This window comes from Staurois parvus, unplaced genomic scaffold (genome assembly GCF_062004578.1).
Source record: "Staurois parvus isolate SC_StPar_1 unplaced genomic scaffold, SC_StPar_1.0 ptg000549l, whole genome shotgun sequence".
NCBI lineage: Eukaryota > Metazoa > Chordata > Amphibia > Anura > Ranidae > Staurois > Staurois parvus.
Window position 1 is genome coordinate 8335910 of NW_028318345.1, and position 24199 is coordinate 8360108.

Here is a 24199-nt window from a genome sequence, read left to right on the forward strand (position 1 = left end):
TTAATACTGTATGTGTCAAAACTTTGCACATCAAATATCTGTACAATCATTATGAGTTTGCAGAGTCTTAGCAGCTCATGCACACAGATATATTACTTTCCACAAAGTCAGTTAAACTGATTAGTTAATACTAGTTATCGTGCTAGAAAATATGTCCAGAAATATTTAATAAGTTAAGTTGAAAAGTAGTTTTGGAATATACTATTTCCAAAGTATTGATATAATGAACAATACCTTGGACAGGTTCACCCCATGCCTAATCATCTGTAGGTTTTATTTAATGTTGCAATAAAATCAATATCTGTCCCATTTCCCTTCTAATAAAACATTCACTGATCTTCTTCTCAGAAATTTATTCACTTGCCAGTCATAAATAATTTCATTACGTACACTAGAAGTCTATAACACTGTTTTATCAGGAATAAAAAAACTTGGACCTAAGAGCAGCACAGAAATATTAAATGGAAATTATTTATGGCACATACTATAGATCTGATTATAGCTAGGTCAAACTCTCCTTTTTCTATTTAGTTTTGTGCATGGATCTGTGTTCGACTTCATTTAAGAACGATCAATTGCAATTTGCCAACTCTGTGTCTTTCTGATAAGAAAACCACTGAAACACATACTAATCCCACAAAGGTTGCTTAGCACTCTATATCCTGAACATGATTTAATGATATTGATTTTGTGTTTTTTATTACAGCTCAAAAATGAAATACTTGATGTTCTCGTCTCAGTGGCAAACTGAATCACATTATATTGTAAATGATTTTATCAGTAAAATTAGACGTGTTTTTGTGATAAACAGGAGGAATAGATTAACCTGAACCTTATAGTTTATTTGCAAGATGGTATTCCAGCTCTGCTGTTAATATAACTATTTGCAAAAGATTATACAGGAAGCTTCATATTTCATGAAAAACAGACTTTGTCTTTTAATGAAGAATTTCTTTTGAAAGTCAAATTGTTTCTCATTCCTCAGCTGTTATTATGCATAAGTAAAGATAGGGGAATCCATGAAATGAGTAAGTGTAAGCAAGTACCCTGTTGCTTTTTGGATGTTTTATAGCATTTGCATGTTACAACATACATTATTGTTTTGCAAGTTACAACATCACTATCATATGGGGCCGTAGGCAGCAGGCTAATCTACAAACATGCAAAGAATAAAAAATAACCAAAAACACTGTATTCAGTAACATAGGCCACGGCCTGGTTTAATGGTTTGAATAATCTTTACAATATAAATTTATCAACACCATAGCTTTATTCAATAATATACTATGAATGCATTAGCAACTCAGCTCAGCCACTACAACACGAGCTGACTAAGAATTTATATTGCCATCTAAACTGGCTGCGACTGGGGAAGGGGGGGAAGGGAGCTCCCCTCGACACTCTCTCTCTGGCAACTGGCACGGAGCCCCTTAAACAGCCGCTTAAATACAGAACCCCAAGTCTTCTAGAATGTTTTTTAGGGGGTCATATGATCCTAATTGACCAATCACTATTCAGTCCTCCAAAATTCCAGGAGGTTCCTATGATGTGACCATAACCAATCACATTAAGCCCCATTACAATCTATTACAAATAGGGCTTATTACGCTGCTGCCAAGGTCCCATGAGGAAGGGGGGGCATAAAAAGGCTACTCCCCCTTTTCCTGTTATTCTTGCTAATATGCTGTGGCATAAGTATGTCTCAACAAACTACCAAAAAAAAATAAAAGTTCTTGGCAAATCCTATATTTGTACAAGGGGTGAATTAAATGGAGGCCAGAATGCTTTTGTATTGGTTTTATTTTTATATGTTTTAAACTGAGATTTTAAATCTCTTTTTACTATTTAAAAAAAAACATGTAATATGTAGTAACCCTAGGTTCACATCCGTGCGGGTGGTGCTGCTGTGAATCCGCATGAAAATCTGTGCAGCTGCACAGAGAAATGCGGAGCCACGGGTGGGTGCCATTAGTTTTCATGGCACGCTGTCCGCACTGGAAATCGGAACCATACTGGGAACCAAGGTTCCTGTGCGGGCTGCGTTTTCAAAAGAAGTGCAGGGACTACTTCCCTGCGTGTCACAGGGCACAGGAATCCATTCAAATGAATGGGCTCTCGTGCCCGTGCAAAATGCGGCCCGCATGGCCACGTATATGTGAACCGGGGTTAAAGGGCTCCTGGGGCATTACAAGTTATCTATGCATTTTCAGGCAGCACATCTCCCACTCAAAATTTGGACTGTGTCAGTTCTGTGTGCAAATTTCACCTTGAACTAATAATTTCTATAAACAACTGGTTTTCATGGAAGACAGCATGACACATGAAAAGTAACCTAGCAATCCACCTGTGTTCTGTTTCAAATGCTACTTTATGCATTGACATACCTCCTAAGACCCAGTCTGTCCAGACAAAATGATCACCTGCTGACTTGGCACCATCCATAGACAACTTACCTCTTTAATAAGACACAGATGTTGAATCCAATGCAATTGTTCTTCTCTAATTGCAGCACAGAGGAAGACTTGAAGAAGACAATGAATTTCCTAAAACCTGTCTCTGTGAATACCTAACAATGACTAAGGGGACATGGAAGAAGTGGGGAGGGTCTAGCTAGGAGTAAACCAACTAGCATTAAATAAAATGGGAGAACAGAGGAAGATACAATAAATTATATTGATAAACAATCACCTCTAGATGTTAGCATACTACAGAAAAATTATAATTTAATGCAGTTCAAAAGAACACAGAAACATTGCATGAATGTGGGGCAGAGTAGACTGGATAAAAGGTTACGTAATGTTTTTATACAATATTTCATATTACCTGAAATAAAAATACATACATTAGTTTTAAAATAACAACAGGCAAGGGTTTTTAAGAGCAGTAGAGTAACACTTTAACTAACCTGACCACAATCAATTGAAATATGAAGCGTTTAATCTTTCTATGCATAAGCTACACTTTGGGGGAGCTTTACTAAAAACTGTGCATGGTAACCAATCAGCATCTAACTTTAACTTGTCCAAGTAAGCTCTGACAATAAAACCTGGAAGCTGATTGGTTATTATGCACAGCTGCACCATATTCTCTTTGCACCTATTTTAGTAAGCCTCCCCTTTGCATGGCTATATTAAATAACTATATTAGAAAGGGTGAAAAGGGTATATCTAACATCTTACCATCCCATCCAAATCTAAAGAGAAGGTTTGACTTTAGATTTACTTTAACATATGTTTGCCATTAAGGGAGTGTTTGCTATCTCATTGTAAGTCAATTTTACAACTACAAAATGCAGTGATATATTTTTGTACAGTTTAAATATGTATTCGTGTGGCTTTATGTACAGGAATGTCACTGGAAGTGTCTGAAACAGTTAACCATTATTTTCACATCCCCGATTTTTGTTAGCTATATTAGCTTCACGGGCTACCTAACAGCCAGAATGTTTCTGAGTGATCCTATTTGTAGCCCAGCTGGAGCAGAGAAAATTGCTGACCCTGGCAGTATAGCCAAGCTTAACACACAGATGAAGGATAACTCAGGTCTAAACTTACTAAAGGGCATATTTCGAAAATTTTGTTGAATGCAGGCACTTACTTTTGTCTAAATTGGTGTATATTGAATTCACATTCACTCTTATTCATCATCATCTTTTTTTAGAAATACAGTAAATATATTTCTAGTGATGGTTGCATGGGGTAAAAGTGGGTACACCAATTTTTTCCGCATGTTGAGCAAGTGAATTGCATTGTGCTAGGACATAGAAACTATTTGAACCGAACACAAGCCTTATCATCTAAACCTAAAATGTTTCAACAGCCAAAACTTTTTACATTAGTCAAAGGGAAAGGGACAACATCTCTTTTAGTATATTTTGTTGCTGGTTATGTCCCACTGAGATCTCCCTTGACCACCTGTCCTAGAAATGTTACAGGAAGTGATAGAACATTTTCCCAAAGTGAGGAGGATTCCTATGTTAGACAGTTGCTACTGGAAAATGTATGCCCATTAGATGAATTCCCCTCACTCCTTGCTCTTGTGACAACTCTAAAATTTCCCCATGTGTTCTGTCTTGGTGTCTGTGGTCATAAGGGCAAATACAGTGTTTATTCTCCCCACTGGGGACACAGACAGCAATAAACACTTGCAAGCTGGTCTACCCTATCTCCACCCAGAACTAACAGTAAAAAAAAAAGTTTTGCCTTTGCATACACTTTAAATAATTCCTCTCAACTAAATCCTAGTGACTGTATGTACAAGATTTCCTATCGTATATATTTACACTTTTTCAGATTAGGAAATTAATTAAATTTGGGCAGAAATGTGTTAATCATTGACAACTAGTAGTGTTGCTTAAGCCCCGTATACAAGGGCCAAATATTGGCCAGTATCGGTCGGTTCAATAGAAACTGGCTGACATTCGGCCCATGTACACTTGCCTGTCTGACAGAAGCTGGATGAAGGGCTGGCTTCTGTCAAATGGACATGCTGGAAAGCCAACATCCAATCGGTATCCGATCAGTCCTGGCAGCCGGAGGCTGCCAGCACTGACCTGTCAGAACACAATAGCTCAGTAGGGAGATCGCTGTACTAACATTGCATAGTTAGTACAGCAAGCTACTCCTGAGCTTTTCAGTTTTTTTCGTTCAACCCGCTGGTTTGAACAAGAAAAAACTGATAGTGTGTACCCAAATTTACAGATGTGAAAGACAAAAGGAACTGCAGCCTTTGTGTGCTGACATTAAATAAAAAATTCCAGGTAGTATTTTTTAGGCCATGCATTTTTTGGATTTCCGGGAGTTTCCTTAATCGCCTGCCTCTGTGATTGGTAAGAGATGTAATATTTTATTTTTAGCATGATTTTATGCAGTAAGCATGATGGTTAGAACATTTTCTAAACCTTACTAAAGCTCATCCATTATGCAAACTAACAATAACGTAAATTCATTTAACTTGCTTTTCATTCTCAGTTTCACTCTGCTTGCATTTACTTCATTGCATAGACTAACTTAACTGACTGTTTTTAAGATAACAAGAGTCATGGCTATTCTAAAGATATGGTTACATTAGCAACTGATTCATAGAGCAACTTTGTGCTTCTGGTGGTAGCTAAAACGTACTAAATATCTTGTGATTACTAACCGAGAAAGTCTTATGCAGCCTATATGTTATCTCTGCTTAACTTCTAAGACTTGATAATATTCCATGCTAATTACTTCTTTTTTTTCCATTGATATACCTGCATCTGATCATGTTATTTCCATGTTTCCTTGTAAAAGATGTAAATATGTGAATAGGGGTAATTGCTAAAGGATACCCATACTAGATTCAAAAATACACGTGTTGTTGAAAAATAACTTGCAGATAGCAGGCACCATAGGAACCTAGCACATATATTTCTTACAATAAGCCTCATGGCAGTGTTTCCAGAGCCTCCTCAAGCTCCTATGCAAATAGCAACTGAAAACTGGGCACATCTTCCTCCCCATGTGATAGCCCTCTGGCCTGCCAATAGGTAGCTTAGGCACTAATTGCTGCATTGTAGTTCAGAAGAGGGGTACCTTATACTGCATATTTGCTTACTACGCTATATTTCAGGACACTAAATAAAAGCACTTCCCAGGATATTTCAGGACACTCAAACACCACTGTCAAGTGACTTCACTATGTGTGGTTATGGCTTCTACTATCTGCCAGTTAGTTTACCTTATTACTATTATTTTTATGTTAACTGTTTTGTTGTAATGCTAATTAGCAAACCTCAATCAACATATTATTAAAAAATTACCTATACTGAATGTTAACAGCATTGTCTATGGTAATATTCTTGCTTGAATGAATAAATAATAAGAGAAGGAACTGAATATTTACCTTTCTTAAAGTTACTAAACCCACAACAGTCAAATCAGTCTGTATATACAGTAAAGCATGCTTGTTATACTCACTGTGGAACCTAAGGGCTTAATCCTCTGTATTGTGAAAAAAGGATTTTTGATCCTGACTTCTCTGATCCTCCCCTTCTTCAATCTGATGGCAACAATGAGATGATCCCAGTGACGGAAGCGTAGGCAGGACAGAACACACAAAGAAGATGGTAAACACACAAAGCTTTATTGAGCTATGGAAGGCACTCAATCAGGGCAGGAAGGTAGCGTCCAGGTACCCAGTTTGGTGTGTATTGCTAGTTTTGTTGTTTTGGGAGTGCATGTGAGCAGCACAGGGCAAATCAGCACTGTCCAGACAGAGGTCAGGGGATCTGCATCCTAGAGCAGAATGAAAACTCCACCTACAAGCTTTAACATGTGCTCAGCTGGACACTGACAATAGTCACAAGACTGCTCTAACAGCTGACGAGAAAAGGTAGCTAAAAGGTACTAAATATTAGCAGTTTGTATTTACTAAAATAAATGCACTTCCATTTTGTGTGTACTGTGGGAGACCAGCGAAAGCAGGGTCCTGGGTTTAGTAACACTTTAAAAGAAATACTGCTCTGGGTTCTGTAATCTGGGTTTTAGTGCCTAGGCAGTTAGCCACATGATCTCTGCTAAAAGCAAGGATTAGCCAGTCAGAAGTCATATATCTCCATTCGACAGAGTCCTGTGACTAAATAGCTAATGCTTTTGGACCAGCATTGGATGGATCTTGGAGCAGCACTTACTCCAAGAGTGATTTCCTTTTCCTCCTTCCTTTTACTTATTATCTATCCATCACAAGAACACTGTTAACAAAGAGTAACGTTTACTTCTGATTATAGGTATCATTTAATAATGCATGCTCGCCTAGAATGAACTGTATGTACTGACTTGACTTTTTTTTTTCTGTTAGGTGAATATATTGATGCATCTGGACATTGCAGGCCATGTGATGCATCTTGTTATAAGTGCACCGGTCCTGGTAGACATAAGTGCATTGGATGTTCTATTACAAGGTGAGACTGCTAGATACCCATGGCTGTTGCATCACAGGATAACATTGTTTTATACATCCATATGAGCTAATTCAGCTCTAGCAGATATTTCATATATGATATTTTCATTGATAGAGCCAATTACAAAAATCTCAATGTTTCTATTTGAAATAAAGAGGAGTAGTAGCTTATTTACTAAATATCTACAGGTTTTGCTAAGGTACTGCCTGACTACAGTTAACCAAGCAATATGTGTTTGGATTGTAGATAATAGCTGGAGTGTAGTGATACCATGAAAACATAGGAGGGACATAAAAATTCCATGCAGATTTTCTGTTTGGATTCAATCATGAGGCTTTAAGGCAAATTATCTGGTTCAGCTGAAGTAGTGCGATTTCAAAGCCGCCGGTCAGTGTGATTTCATGTGTGGCTTGACAACATCTGTGTGACTTCATGCACAGATATCAATGCAAGTCGCACATGAAATCACCAAAAGTAGTGCAGGAACATTCTTTAAAATCAGTGCAAGTCAGAGTTGCACCAATTTGAACAGTTCCATAGGCACAAATAGGGTGCTGCTTGTCATGTGATTTTGAACAGTCAAATCACATGACAAATCGCATTGGTGTGAACCAGGGCTAAACAACTTATCTGTCATACATTTGTTGTGGCTTAAATGTTCTAGCAAAAGCCTTGTTTGTACTTATTTGAGCAAAAAACTGCAAAAATAATAAAGGTTCATAGGTTTCCATACAGCTTAAAGTGTAACTACTGTAAAGGCAAAAGTTTTGTTTAGATTTGTACAGAGTGGAGATGGATTAGAATGCCTATTAGGTTTTTATTGCTGTCTATGCTCCTGTCATGGAAAGTGAAAGTAAAAGACAGTCTCAAATTTTGGGTTGTCCCAGAACAGTAATAGAGAGGAAATCTTTCAATGAGGACACTAATTCTGGTGACCTGGAGTGCAGCATGGCCCCACCCCCCCCCTCTTCTCACAGGATTTGATTGACAGCAGCAGTAGCCAATGGCTCCCACTGTTGCCTCTCTGTCCGGTGAGAGAGGAGAGAGCCACTGCAGACAGGCACAGAGATGGATCAAGTGAAGACTTAGGTAAGTTTTTAACGGATGAGAAGGTGATAAAATTACTGGAACATTTTTTTCCTTAATGCATTCTATTTTAACGACTTCCTATGTGTATGGTTGAGGCAGTCTCTCTGGAGATGGATCAACTCAGCAGCTCCACTTGGCCACCTCTAAGGTGGTGTTCAACATCTCCATGAGGGGGCATCCCCTCCTTGTCCTTTGAAGAAGTATTCTTGTCTGCACTTCACTGTGGATAATGTCTGAAGCCATACCTTTTGTAAGTTTCCAGATGGCCACCTCATATGTTTTGGTTGCAGATGAGTCTATTGATTTCACACCTATGATAGTCAGGGTAGCTTCTGAACCTGTAAATCCCTGCTACTGACACACTATGGCCACTTCTAACAGTTTGTTTGACTTTAAATAGGGGTTACTTTTATCTTTCTCTTGTCAGACCTCAGAATTGTTCCTCCTGCCATCCATCTGCATCACACCTGCCAGGCCATCCTACTCAGCCCAATTTCTTACAGCCTATGTCTGATGCCAAGTCTCACAGTTCCAGTGCTTGGATTCTCCCACTCTCTGCTTTCTGCTGAAAAAGTGGGCCCTAAGGTTCCTCAATGTTACCATTTGGCTATACACCACTTCTAATCAGTTAAAGTGGTTGTAAAGGCTCCAGGTTTTTTGCCATCATGCATGCTATGCATGAAGGTAAAAAATCTTAAATGTGCAGCAACCTCCCCAAGCCCCCACTAATACCTGAGCCCGATCCAGCAATGTGCACCAGAAGAACCTCAGCTGTCCCGGGTTTCTCCCTTCTCATTGGCCGAGACAGCAGCAGGAGCCATTGGTTCCCGCTACTGTCAATCACAGCCAATGAACCAATGAGGCAAGACATGCACTGTGTGTGAATGGACAGACACAGCAGCGGCTAAGGAGCAAGCCTGCTCGGGAGCCCCCAAAGCAAGCGCCAGCCAATGCACAGAGCAGGTAATTAGGACATTTTTTTTTTGTCTTTTTTTTTTTTTTTAACTCCTTACCCCCTGGCGTGTTGTAGGATGACAGCCTGTTGGGATCCCTATTATCCAGAGAGGATGTCATATGACACCCTCCCAGGATCGCGCCTCGCGTGCACTCCACGTGCTGCGCCCTGGCGCAGTCTGTCACCAGCTGTGTCCACCGGACATGGCCAATGACAGATCACTACACCTGCCCGTTACCAGTGTCATTTGACCGCTGTGACCAATCACAGCACAACGAAAGAAAGTTGTAAACAATGAATGGCTTCCTTTCATGCAATTCATTGCTTACAGCTGTGCTGCTAGCTGTGATTAGTAACAGTGATCATATGTACAGACTGAGCCAATCACAGCCCATTTGTAGCATGTGATCAGCTGTGGCCAATCACAACTGATCACAACAAAAACTACAGAATGAATCCGTTTCATTCAGTAAAAATGCTTGCTTATGCCAATTAAATTAGTTGGTATAAAAAAAATAAAAATCCTGATCACTTGTCTAGAGTAGTACAATGTTACTATGGTAACATTGTATTGCTCTGGTCACAGGAGTAGAAAATAAAATCATAAAAAAAATTGAAAATTGAAAAAAAAAAAAAAATTTTCCATACTGTCGCCAGTCAGTGTCCCTGATCATCGCTGTACCAGTTATTTGATGACTCTGTACTACATTGGTGACAGTATATAAAAAAAAATTGTGAAAAAATGTTTTTCATTTCTTAATTTTCAAAGTTATGACCATAAATGACAACTTCAGAAAACTAGCCATGCCTCTTACTAAATACCTCAGACTGTCTACTTTCCAAAAAGTGATCATTTGAGGGGTATTTGTACTGTCCTGGCATTTTGGGCCTCAAGAAATGGGATATGGCGTCAGTACATCAGGATTTATCAGTTTTTAGATATATCCCATAGTTTGTGGACTCTATAACTTTCCTACCAGCTAAATAATAAACACTGATTTGGGTTATTTTCACCAAAGAAATATAACAGAATACATTTTGTCCTAAATTTATGTAGAATGATTATTTATTTGCAACATTTTATAACAGAAACAAAGAAAAACACATTTAAAAAAAAATGCAGTCTTTTATCCGTTATAGTGAAAAAAATAAAAAAAACCCAGTGGTGATTAAATACAACAAAAAGAAATCTTTATTTGTGTGAAAAAAATGATAATTTCATATGTGTACATTGTTGCATGACAAGTGCAAGTGTCATTCAAAGTGTGATAGTGCTGAAAGGTGTCCTGCCAGCTTGGCAAGTGGTAAAACCTGCCTTTAATATCACTTTAAGCATCTTATCAGGGGAATCCTGATCTTCTCCTAGAATAAAAACTAAACTAACCTTCTTGCTTCCCCCTCTAGGATGGTAATGGTCAGTTTTGCCAGCTGAGTAGGTGGGATCTGATATGATTGATTATGTCCCACAATCTCTTGACCTAATCAGCTTCTCACTTGGCCTTGTGTACTTGGGTAACTGTTGAAATAGCTGACCTCAATGCACTTAATTGGACAACTATGTGGCAAATTATGTTTAATATTGATAAATGTAAGGTTTAGTACTTGGGGGCAAAGAATATGCATGCATTGTACATTCCAGCAGGAGAACAGTTGGGGGAGTCAGTGGCAGAGAAGGATCTGGGGGTTCTGGTAGATCACAAGCTTCATAATAGCATGCAATGCCAAGCTGCAGTTTCTAAAGCGAGCAAAATCCTCTCTTGTATTAAAAGAGGTATAGACTCCAGAGGGAGACTTAATGTTGACCCTGCACAAATCATTGAAATACTTAATTTGGAATACGCAGTTCAGTTACGGGCACCAGTTCACAAGACGGATATCAGAGAACTGGAGAAAGTACAGAGAAGGGCAACCAAACTTATACGAGGCATGGAGGAGCTCAGCTATGAGGAAAGATTAGAGGAACTGAATTTATTCTCTCTTGAGTAGAGGAGATTAAAGGGGATATGATCAACATGTATAAATACATCAGTGGTTCATATAGTGAACTCGGTGTAGAGTTATTGACTTTCAGGTCACTACAAAGGACAAGGGGGCACTCTTTACATCTGGAGGAAAAGAGATTTAACCTCCACATATACAGGCTTCTTCACAGTAAGAGCGGTAAAAATGTGGAATAGACTCCCTCAATAGCTGGTTCTGGCCAACTCAGTAGATTGTTTTAAAAATGGCCTAGATGCATTCCTAATTGCACATAATATAATTGGATATTAATATTTAGAGGCAATAACACCAGGGGTAGTTGATCCAGGGAATATCCAATTGCCTCCTGGGGGATCAGGAAGGAGTTTTCTTCTCCCACTGGAGTGAATTTGATCATGCTTTATTGGGATTTTTTGCCTTCCTCTGGATCAACTGTGGGAATAGGATTTTGTATATAAGGGATTTTAATATCTTTTTCTTGTTGGTTGAACTAGATGGGCTAGTGTCTTTTTTTCAACCTCACTAACTATATAACTATGAATAAGGGAGTTGCCTGCTTCCCTCTGGAGAACTACTGAGGACCACTCTTGTATGATATGGCCAGTACTGTTTGAGATTCCAAGTTTGACTGAATGGGTTATTGGCTGAATAAACAGAGAGGAAGTAACTACCAAACAGGTGTCGAGTTAAAAAACAATGCAAACGAGGTTCAGGATGGCACAGAGTATGCATACACTGCAACATAATCAGGGTCATCTTTAATATTGACTGGACCCTGGGAAAACACACATTTATTTATTACAGGTACTTGTATAGTGCCGTCAATTTACGTAGTGCTTTACATATATATTGTACATTCACATCAGTCCCTATCCCTCAAGGGGTGTACAATCTAAGGTCCCTAACTCACATTCATACATACACATACTAGGGACAATTTAGACAGGAGCCAATTCACCTACCAGCATGTCTTTGGAGTGTGGAAGGAAACCAGAGTACCTGGAGGAAACCCACACAGGCACAGGGAGAACATGCAAACTCCAGGCACATAGACTTAAACTGGCCATAGAGAGAGAGCGATTGTCTTTCTTGCAGTCACAGATGCAGGAATAATATAATATTCACATGTAAAATCCGACAGGCTGGCTGTACCCAAGTTGATCGGTCAATCAACTTAGGTACATTCAGCCTGCCCATACATGGTTCGAATCGCAGTTGGTTCCTGCTGAACCAGCCAAGATTTGAACCGTCTATTGCCAGCTTTATCTCCAAAAACTTTACTAATGTAAACATAGAGAACTGGTCCACACTCACTTACTGCACATCATTACCACTCACCCATTGGTTGCTAGAGGTTACTGCACGTCATTACCGCTCACCTATTAGTTGCTAGAGGTTGATGCACATCATTACTGCTCAACTATTGGTTGCTAGAGGTTACTGCATATCATTACAGCTTACTCATTGGTTGCTAGAGGTTACTGCAGATCATTATTGCTCACCCATTGGTTGCTAAAGGTTATTGCACATTATTACTGCTCACTGATTGCTTGAAACTCAGTGTCCTCCTCTCCAAGCTGCTACAGTCCTGCCGCTGCTTTACTAATATCCCCCTGCTGCTGACAGGTGAAGGGTGAGGGAGAAGAATTCACACACAGCCCATTCTGTGTGTGATCTCTGGCTGCTGACTGGAGAAGAGGGGATGAGCGGGGCAATACAGAGAGCAGTTTTTTCTCACTCCCTGTCACAGTCTCTCTGGTCCTGACAGATTGAGTAGTGTGACTTGCTAGCTCTAGCACATGCATCCCACAGCTGTGCCTCTCCCCTGTCAGTATGGCAGCTTGAATTAACTGGGGGGGGCGGGGCAGAATCGTCTGCACCCGGAAAAATATTTGCAGGCAGTGTGGACTCAAGGGGCAGCTGCTTTGGGCCCCACAACAATGACTAGGCCTAAGGCAGCTTCCCCTTTTGCCCCACGTTAAAGACTGCCCTGAACATAATACAAAACAGATCATGAAAGCTGTGTAAAAATAAACTCTTGAGGGCAAAGTATTTGTGGGTCAGTCAGGTGAACAGCTGGGGAGATCCAAGGCAGAGGGATAAGGGGCCACCTCACCGGAACTGCAGTACTCTGCTAGCAATTGGGGAGGTGCTTCCCACAGTAGCTGGGTCCTCCAGAGAAGCTGCATTCTATGAGGTTCCTGCCCACAAGCTGGTTCTGACAGTGGAGGGATGGCTTACCTACCTGCAGCTCACTTTCCCAGGTACCTCTGCATCTTTATGTGTGGCCTTTCTGAGCTGCTAAGAAGGCGAGGCCAAGGAGCTTATCTTTCCTCGGAGTGTCCAGGAACCCAGGGAGTTGTGAAAAATTAAGTTAAAGGGACCTGCGCTCACATCTGAGCATTGTAAGTAATGGGCACTCCCCTGCAAAAATTCCTCCTCTTTTTGCAAGGGAAGCACGTAAAGTATGTTCTGCATAGTTACCATCATCTAAAAGCTATTTCAAAGTTAAATGTAGCCAGGTGAGTGACAGGGAAGACTGATCAAATAATCATTGTTCAGTGTTAGATGTTCAGTAAGCCAGACTTTGTAGATTTTTTTCTCTACTTATGAGATGACAAGACTTTAACAATGTCATACATTCAATCATACTTTCTTTCTTCAACCTTTACCTTCCTAAAACATCAAAGTGGCAAATTGTTAAAACAGTTCCCAAAATGATCATAATCCCTTAAAGCTGAATTCCAGGCACAAAAAAAAAAATAATTTAAATAAATTCCTCAATAGCCACAAAGGATATAAATCCACTTTGTGTGCAACAAATGCATCTAGCAAACCAACTTCCTACTTTAAAATTAACCCAATACTGTACACAGCCTGTGCAGACAGCAGAGCTGTGCGAGGTACCCAGCAGGTCCACCCTCTATTGGTTGACTACAGACAGCTACAGGAGGAGGGTGGATACAAGACCACTCTCCCTGCACAAGGAGAGAAAACAGCAATGACTGGTCCTAATACAGGAAGCTCTTGCATAGATGGAAATTTTTACTGTTTTTACTGATTTAAGTAAGAATGTGTAATGCCCATAGTTCAACTTTAATAGCAAAAACATTTTTTGGTCTTGTTTTTGAACCAAGATAACAATTTTATTCAGTTTTAAGTGCAAAATGTGGAGAGAAGGTCTTTTTTCAGCTGGACATTTCATGCAACTTTCTTTCTCTTACATTATCTTCATTTGGAAATACACTGTCCAGCTAGAGTATAGGTATTTTTTTTTCATACTAAGCATGTGGAATAGTAAGAATAGTAGGTAATAAGAACTATGTAGCAAGCTAGAACTGGCATTGTGGCAGAATTGACATTTGCTAGAATGGCCATTAAAACGGATAGTGAATTTATGTGAGTTTCTATGACCTGTTCTGGCTCAGTCATGTCAATAAAACAAACCATAGTGTAGGACATAAACGTTCTGTACTTGGCCTCCTATATTATAAGTTGTCAGATATACTAGTGAATGGAAATCATTGCTTGGGTGAGCTTAACAAGGCTGCATCATGTCATCAAATGTTGGCTGGTAAGCTTTATTTTATTTATTTGGCAGGTCTGATTATTTACACATATTACATTGCAAGAGAGCGGTTCTCAAATACAGCCTTAAGCTGGCCACACACTAGTGCATTTTTGAATGAATGTTTGTAGAAATATTCATGCAAAATTAGATTCAGTTACTCAACAAATGTTATTAGAAATTACTTCAAAAAACAATAAATGTTCTTAACTAAAACTAAAACTAAAAACCAAAGTGAACAGTGTAGCACTGCCCCTATAGTTAACATATAACTAACATATGACCCGTGTGTCAGCTCCTTACAACCCATGCATCCTTAAATGAGAACCAAAAAACATACATAAAATAAATGAGTAAAGATAAAAAAAAAAATATATATATATATATATATATATATATATATATGTCACTTCACCACCAACACAAGAAATACAGTGATTATGATAAAACACTCCTGGTGAATAAATGTAAAGTGATAATATACATACAAAATGTATAAAAAATAAAACTTATAAACAAAGTCCATGTAATTCATCATGATAAATAATCAATATTTGATATTGAAAGGTACAGTCCATTTTAGTGCTCCATCATTTAATGTGCAAAGACACTGTCAAAGGAATCCCATGCTGTGCATTAAAATAACCATCTCACCAACAGTGCTCTTGGGTGGCCTCTCACCTTCAGGGTAGACCATATTGGTCTAATCGCACTTTAATCAGAAATCTTCGATGCTTCCTTGCCACCTGTTAACCTACTTCTTTCTCCGGTCATCTATTGGTTCACCAGCCATAGGATCTAAATGCTCTATTTATTTATTTCAGGTACTTATATAGCGCCGTCAATTTGCACAGCACTTTACATATATATGTTGTACATTCACATCAGTCCCTAACCTTTAAGGGGCGTACAATCTAAGGTCCCTAACTCACATTCATACATACACATACTATGGCCAATTTAGACAGGAGCCAATTAACCTACCAGCATGTCTTTGGAGTGTGGAAGGAAACCGGAGTACCCTGAGGAAACCCACACAGGCACAGGGAGAACATGCAAACTCCATGCAAGTGGTGCCGTGGCTGGGATTCGAACCAACAACCCTAGTATTGCCAGGCAGAAGTGCTAACCATTTAGCCACTGTGCGCTCCATATCTTAAAATGCCGACCATAGTGTAGTATAACTAAAATCAGGATTTATTGAGCATATACTTGATACACTTACATTCAGCCAGCAGTGTTTAGGCAAAATGAAATGACAAAATCTAACCGCTGTTCACTCTGCCAGTATCCGACATCGGTGAAATGTGAATGGTGAAAGGTCTGGGGGATAAAACACAACAAGAGCGACTTCAGGAACTTAATATGTACAGTCTGGAGGTAAGAAGGAAGACATGATTGAAACCTTTAAATACATCAAGGGGGTGAATATGGTTCAGGAGGGCAGTATTTTCAATATGAAACCAGAATCAAGAACACGACTGACCTTAAACTAACTGGAGGAACGTTCAAAGCTAATCTTAGAAAGTACTATATTACTGAAAGGGTAGTTGATGCTTGAAGTAAACTTCCAGCAGAGGTAGTGAGTTAGTCAACAGTAAATGGCTACAAACATGCGTGAGACAAACATAGATCTATACTCAGACAAAAACGTTAATGAAAAAAGCAAAATGTGTATATATATATATATATATATATATATATATATATATATATATATATAAAATGGCAGACTCAAGGGAACGTTTAGTCTTTTTTTTTCTGCTGCCACTTTTCTTTGTTTCTATGTTTCTAACATGTCATTGTCACTCAAAATTGCATACACACATGGAACTGTGCAAAACTATGGTACCAAAAAATCTCCAAAGGCAACACTTTAAAAGCTTTTCAGATTACCAGTTTAGAGTTACACAGAATGTCTGACACTAGAATTTTTGCCCGCACGTTTGCAGTTAATTTTTTTTTCAAGTTTATTGCTATCACAAGGGATGAACAGCATCACTTGTGATAGCATGGGCCGTGATAGGTCCTCTTTATGGAGAGATCTGAGGTCTATTAGATCCCAGATCTCTCCTCTGGCCTACAAGGCATCTGATTAAACCAAGATCGGTTAGATCAGATGCTTGTCAAAGGCAGTAATGGCCGGTAAACAAAAGACGGAAACAGGAAGTGACACTATCCTCGTTGCTTCTGGTTTCTGATCTCACAGAGAGGGAGGAACATGAGTTCAGTTCCTCTTTCTCTGTGTATTGCAGCTGATGCTGCCGGTCAGTCCCAGGATCTCCAATGGGGCAGGAGAGACCAGGAAAAGTGGTAGTGGTGGGGGGTTGCTGCTAAAAATATTGATACTGGGATGATGCCTGTAACTGCAGGCATCATCCAGTATAACCACTTCAGTCTGAGGATGACATATGGGGGGAGCTGGAGAATGCAAAATCAGGCTCACTTCTGCATAGAAACCAATCAGCTTCCAGGTTTTATTTCCAAAGCTTAATTGAACAAGCTGAGGTTAGAAGCTGATTGGTTTCTATACAGAAGCAAGCCTGATTTTGCACTCTACAGGGGCATAGATACAGGGGTCGCAGGTGTCACAATTGTGACCCAGCCCCATGCTGCATGGCCCCCCTGTATGGATAGGTGGAGCAGTGGGTGCGGCTGCATACAGAGGATTCCATCTCTTCATGTTCCTCCTGCAGCCACTGAATGCCTGTGGGAGGGAGAGGAGGAGAAGCAGGCATTCAGCAGCTGCAGGAGGAACATAAAGAGATGGATTCCTCTGTATGCAGCTGCCCCTGCCGCTCCTACTCCTATCAAGCTTCTTTCTGCTTCTTTCTGCTGCCCCCTTCCCCCATGCTTCTTTCCTCCCCCTTTCGTCCCCAGTCACTGAAGGGCTCTGAGATGAGAGTTTCTCTCTCACAGCCCAGAGTCAGGTCTGACAGCCCCCCCCCCACTTCCCCACAGATGGGAGAGGAGAGGTTCTGCTCCTGCCCCTCCCCCTCCTCCTGTGCCTGCCCCATGCACACTCCCTGGCAATCTTGTGCCTCAGAGAAGGAGATGTGTAGGTGGGAAGTTTGAATCCTAGAAGCCAGAAAAGGAGAAGAGGAAAGGTGCAGCCTGCCCATCCATCCACTGTGGGTGAAGTCTCCTCCCTCCTTTCTCTGTCCTGCCTCGCAGTGACTACTCTAATGTAAGGGGGACTCTGTGGACATGCTGACCTTTCTTTCTTCCTTTTTTCCTTCTTTTCTTTCTTCCTTCCTTCCTGCCGTCCTTCCTTCCCTTCCCTCCCTTCCTTCCGCTTTTCTTTCTTTCTTTCTTTCTTTCTTTCTTTCTTTCTTTCTCTCCTTCTCCCTCCCTCTCCCTTTGTTGCTCTCATCTTATTTAAAAGGCCAGCCACAGAGGGATCAAAATTTAGCCAGTTTAGCAAGAACTGGCCACATTCAATCCATCTATAGGCAGGCTGGTTGTCCTGAAGTCAATAGATGGATAACAGCTTCAACTCTTCTGAGAAGGTTGTCCACAAGGTTTAGGAGTGTGTCTATGGGAATGTTTAACCATTCATCCAGAAGCACATTTGTGAGGTCAGGCACTGATGTAGGACAAGAAGGCCTGGCTCGCTGTCTTTCCCAAAGATGTTCTATTGGATTGAGGTCAGGACTCTGTGCAGGCCAGTCAAGTTCCTCCACCCCCAAACTCTCTGATCCATGTCTTTATGGACCTTGCTTTGTGCACTGGTGTGCAGTCATGTTGGAACAGGAAGGGGCCATCCCCAAACTGTTCCCACAAAGTTGGGAGCATGAAATTGTCCAAAATGTATTGGTATGCTGACGCATTAAGAGTTCCCTTCACCAGGACTAAGGAGCGAAACCCAACCTCTGAAAAAAAAAACCCACCATAATCCTCCCTCCACCAAACTTTACACTTGGCACAATGCAGTCAAGCAAGTACTGTTCTGCTGGCAACCACCAAATCCAGACATGTCTATGGGATTGCCAGACAGAGAAGAGTGAGTAGTTACTCCAGAGAACATGTCTCCACTGCTCTAGAGTCCAGTGGTGGCGTGCTTTACACCACTGCATCTGATGCTTTGCATTGCAATTGGTGATGTAAGGCTTGGATGCAGCTGCTCAGCCATGGAAACCCATTCTATGAAGCTCTCTACACACTGTTGTACTAATATGAAGGCCACATGAAGTTTGGAGGTCTTTAGCTATTGACTCTGCAGACAATTGGCGACTTCTGCGCACTGTGTGCTTCAGCATGCGTTGACCCCGCTCTGTCATTTTACATGGCCTACCACTTTGTGGATGAGTTGCTGTTGTTCCCAGTTGCTTCCACTTTGTCATAATACTACTGACAGTTGACCGTGGAATAGTTAGTTACAAGGAAATTTTACAGATGGACTTATTGCACAGGTGGCAACCTATAACGGTACCACGCTTGAATTCACTGAACTCCTGAGAGTGACCCATTCTTTCACAAATGTTTGTAGAAGCAATCTGCATGCCTAAGTGCTTGATTTTTTACACATGTGGCCATGGAGGTGATTGGAAAACCTGAATTCAGTGATTTGCAGGGGTGTCCCAATATTCTTGGCAATATAGTGTATATATTATACAATAATATACCACCTGCCATACATTACACATATACAGGATTAAAATGTAGGTAATATTTTAGCAATATACTGTACATAGGATTTTTTTTTTTAAGGGGTACCTTATTTTATTCTGTACAACAAAACTTACAATTGGACTCACAGACATTGACAAGAATAGACAGATGATCACAAACTACAGGCATTGACACTGACAGTTTGACAGGGATCTATAATTATGGTATGACAGATGCAGATTCCTTCATTAAGTCTCAGGTACAGGTAGGCTGTAAAGACAAAAAAACAAAAACACCACTCCAGGTTGGTTCCCTCTTCTACTACCATACACACACTAAATCCCAGGTGCTGGCTCTGTCCGCAGCAGACATCGATATACAAACAAGCATCCGATGGCTGCACACCCAGTGAAATCACCTTTAATTCTTCTCATAGCATATTCCACAAGTATGACAGGGATACAGGACTTCAGCTAACACGTTTCACGCTTCACTAGCGCTTAGTCATAGCTCCAACAGGTAGGCTGTATCTTGTTAGTATGATTAGCCATATACTGTAAACCTTGTAATTTTGTGCACACATTAAAGTCATATGATCCCTCAAAAGATGGTGCTCAAAGCAGTAGTATGCGGAATGTACATGACAAAAACCTGCATTTGCTAAGGGTTAGAGCATGTTCAGTTTTCCAGGGAATTTTCTCTCAGCCTAGTAAATGCAGTAAAAATTCACTTTGCAGAAAATAAAAAAAACAATACTTGCATGGACAATAAAAAAGCAGGATTATTTTCTTGCACATGATTAGATAATTGAAGTCAGAAGAGCACAGCTTCACCTCTTTCACTAAGCTAATCGAAAATGCTGTTCCAAAGTGAAAATTCACTGTACATGCTCTAATTCTTTAGTAAATCAAGACCTTATTTAAAAGTTTCATGCTATTTGAATGTGATTGGATTTTTTAAACTCCGTTTTGTGTCTTTAGACATTGTTTAATTAACAGATATATAGGGAAATCTTTACAAATACCCGTATTTATGTGGTCATTCACTTACATTCCTGAGCAGGCTAACCAGCTTTCCAGAGAGTATAGAGTACTGTGTTTACTCTAAAGTGTTAAGTGAAATATTTCAAGTCAGTTTTTTCAGAAATTTATTTCATAGTATCGCCTGCCCAGATTTCAATTTATAACTATAAACATGTATTAATTCATAAGCTCATGAAGAAAAATAAACAATTCAGCTATTCCATGCACATTTTTATTCACTAATGCATATAATAACATTATAAAGAAACAGGAGAAAGGTCAGATGACATTGTCTATTGTTTCCAGCACATTTCTAGTTCCTGTCCGCTCATTAGGCCAATTCTTTTTCATTGTATTGCTCTCGATCCCTCTTTTTCCAGCATGCCCTTTTTTTGCTCTAAATGTCATGGCTCGTTGGACAGGCACAGTGCTGGAGGCGTCTCTGGGCAAGGGTTCCTCTCTAACAATGAGCTGTGTATTGACTAAAGGACATTGTTATCTCAAAGCCATTGAGAGACCACTGTGAAACAAGCTGGTGGTCTTTGTCCTTTAATAAGTATGCAGAAGTTCATCCCACTCCATCACCATCACAGATATACAGTCTATTCAAGAGAATGACAGTAGTTACAGAGGTACAGAGGTCTGCTTTCAGATGTCTTTTTAGAAGACTCTAAAGTTTGACTGAAGATGTGTTACAATACACAGATCACAAAGTCTCAGGCCTTGTCAAATCTGTGGTGCAAGTAGTGAAATGTAATTGTAAAGTTCACATTATTTTGAAGTGTCTTTAACTTTTGTGTATCATACTTTACATAAGTAAAGATGTGGGCTGAAAGCCCCATCCTACCTGTTCTCCTACTGTTCTATCCAATCTTTTGAAAAGCAAATTCCTGTTTATTTATTGCATCACACATAATTAGATAATTGAAGTGAATATTCATATAATTTATGAAGAATCTCATCTCCTTTAGTAAACTGGTTCCATTGCTTTGAATGGCTTATATGAAAATCCAATAATTTAATTGAGGTTTATCAGTCCATGCAGCAGCTGTTGGGTGCAGAGACACGGATCCAAGGGGCATACCTGGCCCTGTTTTATTTCTCTGTGCTGCTCAGTGCCATTGCTAAGTCCAGCAACTGGATTAAGCCTTTTACTGCTTTTCCAAATTCATAACAAATTATAAAATGGTAATTGCATACTATTTGAAAGCATGCTCACGTTGCAGAACTTTTGCTCTTACCTTCAGCAACAATCAAATAAATACACAGAGAGAGATGCTGCACCACCTTTTGTCTAGCAAATCAGGATGTCTTTTGATTTACAAAGTTCAGTAGGAACGAAGCAGTACTAGGAGCAACAGTTTCAGGTGTCTCTCAAGAAAGAGTAGGATCACCCTAAATTTGCTCTTAAAGTGGAAGAAAAGACAAAACTTAACTAACCCTAAACCTACTCTAAGCCACATTCTAAGCCTAATCTATCTAGCCCTGGGAATAAAACATTTTATACTTACCAATCCTGAAGCTGCTTTGGTACAGACTCCAGCAGTGCCCTGTGTGTGCAGGAGAAAGCCAAAAACGGCTGGGAAGTGACATCACCCATAGATTTACTATGGGACTTCTGTTATTGGATGCCTGTCCTACACACTGAAGCCACCGTTTATTGCCTGGGATCAGACCGGAGAAACTGGAGAATAGGTAAGTTAAGTGAATTTTTTTCTTTACAGGGCTAGATAGATTAGGCTTAGAATCTGGCTGAGAATAGGTTTAGAGTTAGTTAGGTTTTGTTTTTAATTCCACTTTATAAAAGAAGTTTGGGATTTTTTTTTGTATTTCAATGGTTTTTATTAATTTGTAACAGTTTAACACAGGAGCAACAAATCACGCCCACGCAGGGGCTATCAATTGCACATAAACAATTAGAAAATTAGAAAAATCTGTGCTCTAACACCAACAGAGCAAAAGGTATGCCCACGCAGGGGCTATTAATGGCACTTAAATAACAAAACATTAGTATAATACTGAGCAACTCAAACTAAAGGCAGCTATCCACTGCCACACCAAAAACAAACAAAAAAAAAAAGGAAAGGAAGGAGGAGTACAAAAGAAAAAAGAAGAAACCAAGAGCAGGGATCCAAGAACGCCAATGCCAAACAACATCATATCCCCAGACTAGCCGGGGGGAGCGTGGGAAAGGTATATTGCAACCACGGCTCCCATATTTTCAAGAATTTACATTGGGAGTCGTTGCAGATACTCGACATCTGATCATTGAGCATCATAGTGGTCATACGGCCCCCTAAAGAGGGACAAACAGGCTCTTCCAGGCCTGAGCAATTGTTCTAGTGGCCGACAAAAACAAATAGGAAGCCAACTTCTGCAGATGAGCCAAGAGGCCTGGTATGGGACAATGAAGAAAAGCATACCTAGCATCCCGGAGTATAGAGAGATGGAACAAGATGAAAAGGCAGGATTCGCCTGTGCCAAATGAGCTGGAACTCAATACCAACGAAACAATACTCTGTATGCCGCCTACTTACCTTGGTGGCTGCAGCATCAATCTGATGCTACCTCTGAACCCCATCAGCTCTAAGACTGAGAACTGAGACACCACTGACCGGTAAATTCTTGTTGCCGCTTTGATTAGAGACTGGTGACTGTCAGTTATTGCCGTCTGCTCTCACTGTAGCGCTGAGCTGTTGAGGGGGTGGGAGCATCTGGTTTAGGTCGGCATCTTCCAATCCAGGCTCCGGAGTGGATCCTGACCATATGGTCGCAATCTTTCTCCAGCTTGGACCAGCTGAGTGATGTCAGCCCGCTGTCAGCTGAAAACGGGTCACGGGAGTGAAGAATGAACTGCACTCCTGTGATACACAGGAGAAATACAGCTAAACGAGCTTTGGCTGCACTTCTCTTTTAACTATGGTACAGATACAGGAGCAGTGTAGCAGAAGCAGCTCCCTATCATACACTGTTGTCTTTCAAGGGATCAGAGATGAGTGATTTGACTATTCCAGCCATTTGTGTAAAGTTTACCTTGATCTAGCCATCTCTGTAAATAGCAGGTCTATTTCAACGTGTGGTAGGTGGAGAGGGTAATAGAGAGAGATGGAGAGCCAAGAGGTCCACCTAATGGCAAAAGAAAAGACTAGATAATACTTACATGCAAAATTGATATTAACTGTAATGTTTGTTTTTCTGTCCTGAACTTAATAAGGAAAATCTGTATAAACTCACTATACATTCCCTTGTATTAATTATGGTACCACTGAGAATCTTAATAATAAGTATAAAACATTGCTTTTCATTAGCTTGGAATTACTACCACTCAGATTCAATCAGAGAGCATAAACCATGTGCAAGACCCCTTGTTTGAGCTTCCAGACATGTGCCTTTACAGAGAGGTGCCAGTCAATGTGATCAAAGCTGGTCACTAACCACAGAATCCCTGGGTCCAGGTTTCCCAGCTGCAATGAGAACAAAACAAATAAACAGACTTTACCTACAAGGTATATTTTTTCCCCTGTTAATGTAGGTGGCTATATAGAGCTTGGCTTTTTAGAAATGCTTCAAGAGTCTGCTAGGAATACAGGATCAACCACAAAAAAACAGTAGCTAGCAGGAGCTAGGAAGAATCAATTTCACAGTCTTTCCGTTATATTAAACACACTTTGTTTCTTGTTTTTATTTTACAAGGGTTGTCTGGGTAATAGGAGAGGGTGTACACTAGACTGCTTAGTTTCCTAAAGTCTATGTATAATTCAACAGAAACATATTTTCATAAGTACAGAGAATTTGCTAATTAGATATTAGAGTTTTGGCTCTGGCTATCCATGCTGAGTTCTGCTTTTAAGAAAATTAAAAGAAATGTTGTAGATAGATGAAATAAGACTGCTGTTTAGCACTATTTATTTGCATTTCAGTTGAGCCCATAATCTCAATTTACATAAAAATTACAACTCTTTAAGGAAAAAACAAGGCCCCCAGTTTTAACACACATATAATAAGCATACAGAAGATCTAAAAAAACCCCCATAGAACTAGCCACC

General features: G+C 40.0%; 1 protein-coding gene across 1 annotated transcript in view; it reads left to right on the forward strand.

Moving 5' to 3' along the window:
* The window catches only part of PCSK5 (proprotein convertase subtilisin/kexin type 5), a 670507-nt gene that overhangs the window by 557251 nt on the left and 89057 nt on the right, over positions 1 to 24199 (forward strand). The window contains exon 21 of the mRNA XM_089691090.1: positions 6826 to 6928. Coding sequence (XP_089547216.1) covers positions 6826 to 6928 — 103 coding nt within the window. The remainder of the gene's footprint in view (positions 1 to 6825; positions 6929 to 24199) is intronic.